The sequence below is a fragment of the Bidens hawaiensis genome, unplaced genomic scaffold, assembly GCF_021521415.1.
Source record: "Bidens hawaiensis isolate Kalapana, Puna unplaced genomic scaffold, B.hawaiensis_p1.1 tig00031086_1, whole genome shotgun sequence".
NCBI classification, from domain to species: domain Eukaryota; kingdom Viridiplantae; phylum Streptophyta; class Magnoliopsida; order Asterales; family Asteraceae; genus Bidens; species Bidens hawaiensis.
The window spans coordinates 255,938-263,574 of NW_027505200.1; the positions used below are offsets into that span (position 1 = coordinate 255,938).

General features: G+C 36.7%; 1 protein-coding gene across 1 annotated transcript; it reads left to right on the forward strand.

Moving 5' to 3' along the window:
* Positions 1-1,423: 1,423 nt before the first annotated feature.
* LOC143611410 (uncharacterized) lies at positions 1,424-3,296 on the forward strand. Its single transcript, XM_077085614.1, has 3 exons — positions 1,424-1,913; positions 2,011-2,140; positions 2,585-3,296. Exons 1-3 carry the CDS (start codon positions 1,748-1,750, stop codon positions 3,234-3,236), a joined length of 948 nt encoding a protein of 315 aa, XP_076941729.1. The 5' UTR covers positions 1,424-1,747; the 3' UTR covers positions 3,237-3,296.
* Positions 3,297-7,637: the final 4,341 nt, after the last annotated feature.

Sequence of the window (7,637 nt, forward strand, 5' to 3'; positions counted from 1 at the left end):
TGAATGTGATATCACTGCCTGTAACTGTCAATGATTGAGTATGAATGTCCTCATCAAAGTGGAGTTGATGCTGTATTTATAGTGCTAGGGTTTCCACTGATTGGGCTCAGCCTCGTTGGCCTCCTCCAATCGCACTGCGCCACGTGTCCTCTAGGACACCTGGCGCTTTCTCGTTGGTTGTAATCACGTGGTGGCACATGTGTCATGCTGAGTTGTCGACCTTTCATTTGGCAGCTGTCAACATCAGCATATTCTTACTCCTTAAAAAGATACCTTCTGGAAGGTTGTCTGACGTGCACAATCAAGGTTGCCCTAATCCTGATTTGGATAAGGACGAGGTCGATTATGTGCATGTGTGATATGCGCCAATCCTGAGGATGCGCGAGGTCTTCTCTTTATTCTCACGCGCAGATGTTTCATGCGCAGATGTGATATGCACGAGCATGTGATATGCGCCGCGCGCATATGTGATGCGCGAGCATATGTGTGCCTGGGCATATGATGCCTGAGCATGTGTGGTGCCTGGGCATATGATGCCTGAGCATGTTTTGTATGCGCCATGCGCATAGGTTTTGGCTTTGTGCCTTTATAATGTCTTATCTTGTGGGTTGACCCGCCTTGCTCGGTGTTGAGGCGGGTACATACCTCTTCACTATTTATATTTAAAACTTATGGGTTGGTGTCACGTGATGGGTTTGATTGGTTCATAAAAAGTAAACTGCAGTTTTCGTTCATATGGTTTATCTAAAGTTGCCTTTAATGTGAGTGGCACGTTGATGAGTTTTACGACCAGACTTAACAGGGTTAGTGAGGTCGGGTTTAATTACAAGTGAAATGAAACCATATGAACGAAAATCACAACTTTGAAACTATTAGACTAAAACCGCATATTTAGACAAACCACAAAGACGAAACCGTAGTTTACTTATTTAATTATGTTAAATTATTTTTAGCGTACGGTTTAATATTGGTATCGTTGATAACGACAGCGAATTCTACAATTTTAATAGTGTTAGTTAGCCGTCGCAAAGCACGGGTTTTTAGTATCGCTGATACCGTCTTCTTTTCTTTTTTTATGTCAAATTCTTTTTAGTCTACAATTTATTGTTGGTGCCGTTAACGACCGAGGTCAATGTTTTCGAATTAGTGCAGATTCCGTAAATACCGACCGAAGCCGTGTATGTTCGCCGCTGCAAAGCACGGGGTTTTGTTATTGTCGACACCATTTAATGATTCCGGGCGAATTATCATCAGTTCTTCGGTGCTACACGAATGTGTTTTTTTGTTAGGCGCATTTTTTTTATTTAAACAAAGCTAATTTGTTGAATTTAATTTGGTGTGGACGTTTTTTATGCTTTACTTTCGTGTCGGTTCACTATCGCATTGAGCGTTTTTTTTTTACAATTTAGTGCACCAGTCCGACGCAACACGCCAGATAAACACCCGGCTATTATTTATTTTAGAATGGACATTATGGTTGGGGTTTAACTAGCCATTAAACACGTGCATATGCTTATAGTTATTGACACTCTCCCACTTCTTTCTATTATATAATATGTCCACTCTTTTCATAGGATAAGCAAATAAAACTATCCTTTCCATTTTCATCTTTCACTTTCAAAATCTTCTCTCTCTCATCTCTGTTGTGATTAAACATATTACCTAGAGATCTTACAAGTTAAACATATATTGTAAGAACTAGGTACTTGGGGGTACAGGATCTTCTATTTCTGAAATTAGGGTTAAGATGGTGAAATCCGAGAAGAAGAAGAAACAAAACAACAATGGTAACATGGGTGTGTTAGGAGTTGGGATGAAGAAAGGTCCATGGACACCGGAAGAAGACCGAAAGCTACTGTCTCACATTCAACAGTTTGGGCATGGAAGTTGGCGATCTTTGCCTGCTAAAGCCGGTAATTATTCGTGTGATCTAGCATGATTCCCATGCATGCATCTTAATGTTACATGTGTTTTTATCCTAAAAATATTAAGTATTTTGATAATATGTAGGGCTTAAGAGATGTGGAAAGAGTTGTCGGTTAAGATGGACGAACTACCTCAGGCCGGATATCAAGAGAGGAAAGTTTAGCATGGATGAAGAAAGGACCATCATTCAACTTCATGCTCTACTCGGTAACAGGTACGTTTTTATTAGGGTTGTAGTGAACGTACTCACTTTGCTCTTTTTACTTGTTGTACTCTTTCTCTAGCTCGTCACACCGACAATATTTTCCTATTTTCATGGTAATATGTAGGTTTTGTTTAGGGTTGTAGTAAACGTACGCAATCTCTCTTTACTTGTTGCATTGTTTCTTTAACTCTTCGCACCAGTAATATTTTCTCATTTTCATACTAAAAGAAAACAAAAACATTTGATTTGATGTTTCAAACTAAGGATACGAACCTTTTGATTGTTTGTGCTTAAGATCTCCTAGGGTTACCGAACCCGTTCGGTAACCTTAGCTAGGAAGAGTTTTATATATTAAATTATTACTAATTAGTTGAAAACTGACAAACAAGAAGTTAGGATAAATGCACTCTGCCTAAAAAGTTTTTGTTGCTAATGTTACATGTTTACATTTAGATGGTCAACTATTGCCGCTCACTTGCCAAGAAGGACTGATAACGAGATCAAGAACCATTGGAACTCTCACATCAAAAAACGGATGACTAAAATGGGCATTGATCCAATGACCCACAAGCCAAAGAATGGCACCCAACACTTGAGCTCCACCTTGAACCACATGGCTCAATGGGAAGCCGCTCGGCTTGAGGCCGAAGCTAGGCTTGTTCAAAAGCCTAAGAACCACTCAACCCAACCATCCACCCTTGTTTTACCTTCTGTCCATGAGAATCAGAAAACACCCACAAAACTTCCACCACCACATCTACCATGCCTTGATGTCCTTAAAGTATGGCAAGGAAACTTATGGTCGAATTACGCTATCAACAACGAAAGCCTCCAATCGCTCATCTCGACCTCAAATGCCTCTGTTGCAACACCCGCCGTGCCATTATTAAGTTCATGTGATCAAGGTCCTATGATCAAACACGATGATCAAACCGCAACACAAATGGATCCTTTTGAGGATTTCACATACGTTGACGAAGCAAATAACTTTGTCAACGGAGATCCTTTCTGGGAAGAATTTGTTGATCTTCTGGATGGTGGTTGGAAAAACATAACCAATAACTTTGCCATGATCACCTCACCACCAGCTTCTCCTGTGTGCTAATAAATTATCTTGGTGACCAAGAGTGGTAATAAATGATAGAAAATGTGTTCAAATTGTGGCTTCATTTATGTGTTAGGGAAAAATGTGTAACACTAGCTAGCATGGCTATGATTTTATGGGTAGACCAATAATAATGTACTTTAGAGTTTTAATTTTCTAGCTTGATGGAATTCTTTAGAGTGACAGGTCGATGCCTGCATGCTCTTAGCTCGAATTCTATTTTTTTAACCGAATATATTAAAACAAAAACATGGAACTCCTTACAACAAAATAAGATGACAAACTTATAAAAGAAAGTTAACAAAATTAAACTTACACCAAACTTCCAAATATATCCAAAGGGATCGCGTGCCTTGATTCTTAAAAGAACAAAATAAAAATAAAATATCTCTTTAACATCCGCAATTACCCTTAGAGATCGTCTATTGTTTGCTTGTTTACTCATAAACAGGGGCGGATCTACGGTGTTAATGGGTGGTTCCCCGAAACCACCCGAGTTTCGAAATAATAGTGAATTTATATATAGAAAATACCAAAGAAACCACCTTATAAATTAGGAAGGAACCACTTAATTTATAATTGAAGCCTTGGTCCAGCTGGTAAATTGTTAGTTTGAAACCTGGAGGTCACATGGTCAATTCTTGTTTCCAGCTTTATTTTCTGGACTTTTTTTTTCATTAACTCAATCTTATAATAATTAGGGTTTTATAATAAAAATACAAAGACACCACAAAACAACAACGCCTCCCTCCCCTGACCCTCTTCAAACCTACTAGCCGTCCCCATTCAGCCGTTCTCCGACCACCGCGGCACCGCCGCCGCTTTTCCGGCCGACCAGTACACTCCTCATGCCTTCTACTCTTCCTCGAAGCTCGATTGCTCGAATCCTCCCACTTTGAATGTAAGTTTATATTCATTGTTAAATGTTAATTGTTCTTGACTTCTTGTTAATTGTTGTTGATTGTTAACTACTTAATTGTTAAGTTATTTGTTAAATTTAGTTTTAGTTTGTTAGATTGTTGGTTTTAATTTGTTAGTTTCTAGTTTTTAGTTTGTTAACAAGTTTCTTTACCCGCGTGCGCGACGCACGGGGGGGTCACATGTGTTAGATAGCGCACCGGGTAATCTAGTCATACCATGAGCTCTTTTACCTGTACCGCAAGTTGTAGATAATGCAATGGAATTATTAGAAAAATATACTTATGTTGAAAAGCCTAGTCACATTAGGACCTACAGTTTAGTAGAAGTTGACAATCATCATCAAGCCTTGAATCTGCAACCACTCTCTTCCCTTACTTTTACAATATCCATATAATACATCACCATCAGAGTTCCAAGTAATATGTAAACATTCTGTTAAGATATTTTAAAAACATGCCAGATTGAAAAGTTATGTCTATGGAGTAGACTAATTCAACAACAAATGGAGCAATAATGTTATTAATCAAATATATAAATTCAGTGTCATAGTGTATGAAATCTTTTCAATTATCCACAGATTTCAATTAAAAAAGCCCACTAAAAGTATAATGAGATGACAGAGATGAACTTTAATAACGGTGCCCCTTTTATTATTTTATCATATTTATATTACGTAATGAACTTTGCCCGATCCATCGAACTGACCCGAACCTCAAACCGACCTGAATTTTTTTATACCCGACTCTATAAAATTGAAGAATCTAAACGTAGTGCACCACCTGAAAAAAATTCCTGGATCCGCCACTGCTCATAAATATTTTCTCATTTCTCCATTTCCAAATCTTCCACACTTGTGCCACAAAAAATGCTTAGTTAAAACGCCTCTTTAATCTCCTCCGTTAATGGTTGCTAGACAGGGAACTCTAGTAACTTGTAAACGGAATCCATATTCCCGGCATAAGGCAATTGGACTAATAGTGCAAGTTGAGGTGTCCGGGTAAAGCCTACATGTACAATTAATCCTCAACATGTATATATCCTCTTAAGGCAAGCGCCATTCTCGTCGCGATCCTATTCAAATTCCGCATCCAAACGGTAATTAATGAAAATTCAATTGGTAATCTAAGACTGGTTAGTGGTTAAATTAAACATGCAACAGTTTAAGATGATATATGTTTACATTAAGAAACCCTTAAGACAGGTTTTGGAAGGATGGCGATGTGATATATGACGTGAGCTTGGTAAATTTATTATCAAATCTAATGATATCATTGACAAGAAGGTGATATCTTTTCTCATAAATGAAAACTCGATATGTTTAAAATTTGATGGTCCTTTTCCACTAAAAAGAGTAAAAAACTTATAAATAGAGTAACTTGTGAATTTGTAAAGGTGACTAATCGACCTCAATTGTCACACAAGAGCGTATTCGACTGCCTTTTGAAACATTATGGACGGTGTTGCCGCCCACGTGACACCCATTGTCATACCTTTATTGTTATGGGGTGCGGTCGCACCTTATAAATTTTTTCTAATTTTTCTTAGTATATATGTGATGTGATCCCAAGTAACATCTAAAAATTTTGAAACCGCCCTCAAAAAATGCTAGTAAACTCTTAAGAAAAATATTATCATATAAAGCAATAAACTAATTTACAATTATCAAACAACTAAGCTCACTTTAAACAATTAAACAAATAATCTCATTTTAAATAAACTCATTAACCACTAAATCAAAATACCGAAGAATTATTTTGAACAATTAAGCCCAAATATTTAATACGCAATCTTTTACAATTAAAATTGACCTAATAAATTAGAGAGAAAGCGGAGTTCTTTGATTATTAACCACCCTTATCCACAAGTTGACTTTGGATTGGTTTTGGCATAAAGAGGCAAGTTTTAAAACAATGAAACATTATGATAAACACACGTGAAATGAAAATGAGGACACATACATATTCCTAAACATGTTCTACAACTCGATAAATTGGCTCAAATCCCCAGCAACATCGCCATTTATATAGATGTCGTGGCCTAATAAAAAAACTAAATAATTTTGGGTCTTAATCAACTTAAACGAGTACGGAAACGTAATGTCGTCTTCACAGTTGAAAATGCTACAAAAAAACAATAAGAAATTAACATGATAAACTTTTGTTGTAAAAACTACTAAAGAAACGATGACCACACTTCAAGTTTCAAGTTATGGACGAATTGATTAATTATAATTCCTACCAATTGGAAAACCACGTACATGATTTATTTAGTATGAGTGATAAGTAATTAAAAGAGACTATTATTTGGTTAAGTTGCTTAACAGAGCCCAATCCAACTAATTGACACAACAATATAGTCTAGTTAACAACCAACACGCATATATAAGACTTAATAATAATCACTAGCTAATGGTAAATAATTCAATGAATATAAGAAATTAATCATATATATTTATGAATTCAAACCCATTAACTGATGATAAAAGCAAATCCCAGACAAATATTTGTGTAAACAATCAAAACAACGTAAAATCTCGACTAACCAAATGATTAACCAAAACTCAGATCAAAAAATAGATAGAAATCATAAATAATCAGTTTTTACTTAACACCTAGACCTGAAGAAGTCACAAGAGGTTTAGCATTGCCACAGTATCACGATTAACTCGATTGTTGATTGGGATCTTGAAACCATCAAAGAATTGATGATTGAGAAGTTTTATTTTACTATGGAATAGCTCCTAAATCATCCAAGGTTGCTAGGTTTTAAGAAGTTATGACTGAATATGAAAACCGCGCTTAAATACCTCTGAGAATAAAAAACTTAACCGTCACTTATGGTGGCTAGAAACACCTTACGAGTCTAAAGCACTGGCCTAAGACCCCCTCTTACGCCCAGCCATGGCTGTTACGACCAGGTTGTTGCTTACGGCTTGCCATGCACCAAAATTCCATGTTTTTCTTTTTCTTGTTGCGCGTTTACCTGTCCGACCCTCTGGTTGCTTCCTTTATCTGTAACTGGGTATTTACCATGATGAACGTTCCGAATTAAGTCGTTTAAGTACTAAACACCTACACATATAAAAACTCACAAAGTAATTGTGTTCGATATATAAATAACTAAAATACACGATATTAAACATGAAAAACACCTTTTACCCGCACATCATTTGTTATACCATAGTGTTTTGTTCTAATAATGGTATAGTGTTTTAGTTCTATATAAAGTGTTATAAGGTTTATGGTTTATTGAATAATGTTATGGTGTTTAAGTTAAAAGGTTTATGTTTTATTGAATACTAATGTTATTGAAGAGACGTGGATCGACTCACTGGTAGACGATCTACTTTCCTCGGGTGTGATTATACTATTTCACCGATGGTTTTCTTGGATCTGTGTTCTTCCACCTACAAAATGAACAGCACCGTCAACTTACCCCTCAGAAAGGGACAGAGGGGTCCTCTTTGGGGTAACCCTCCGG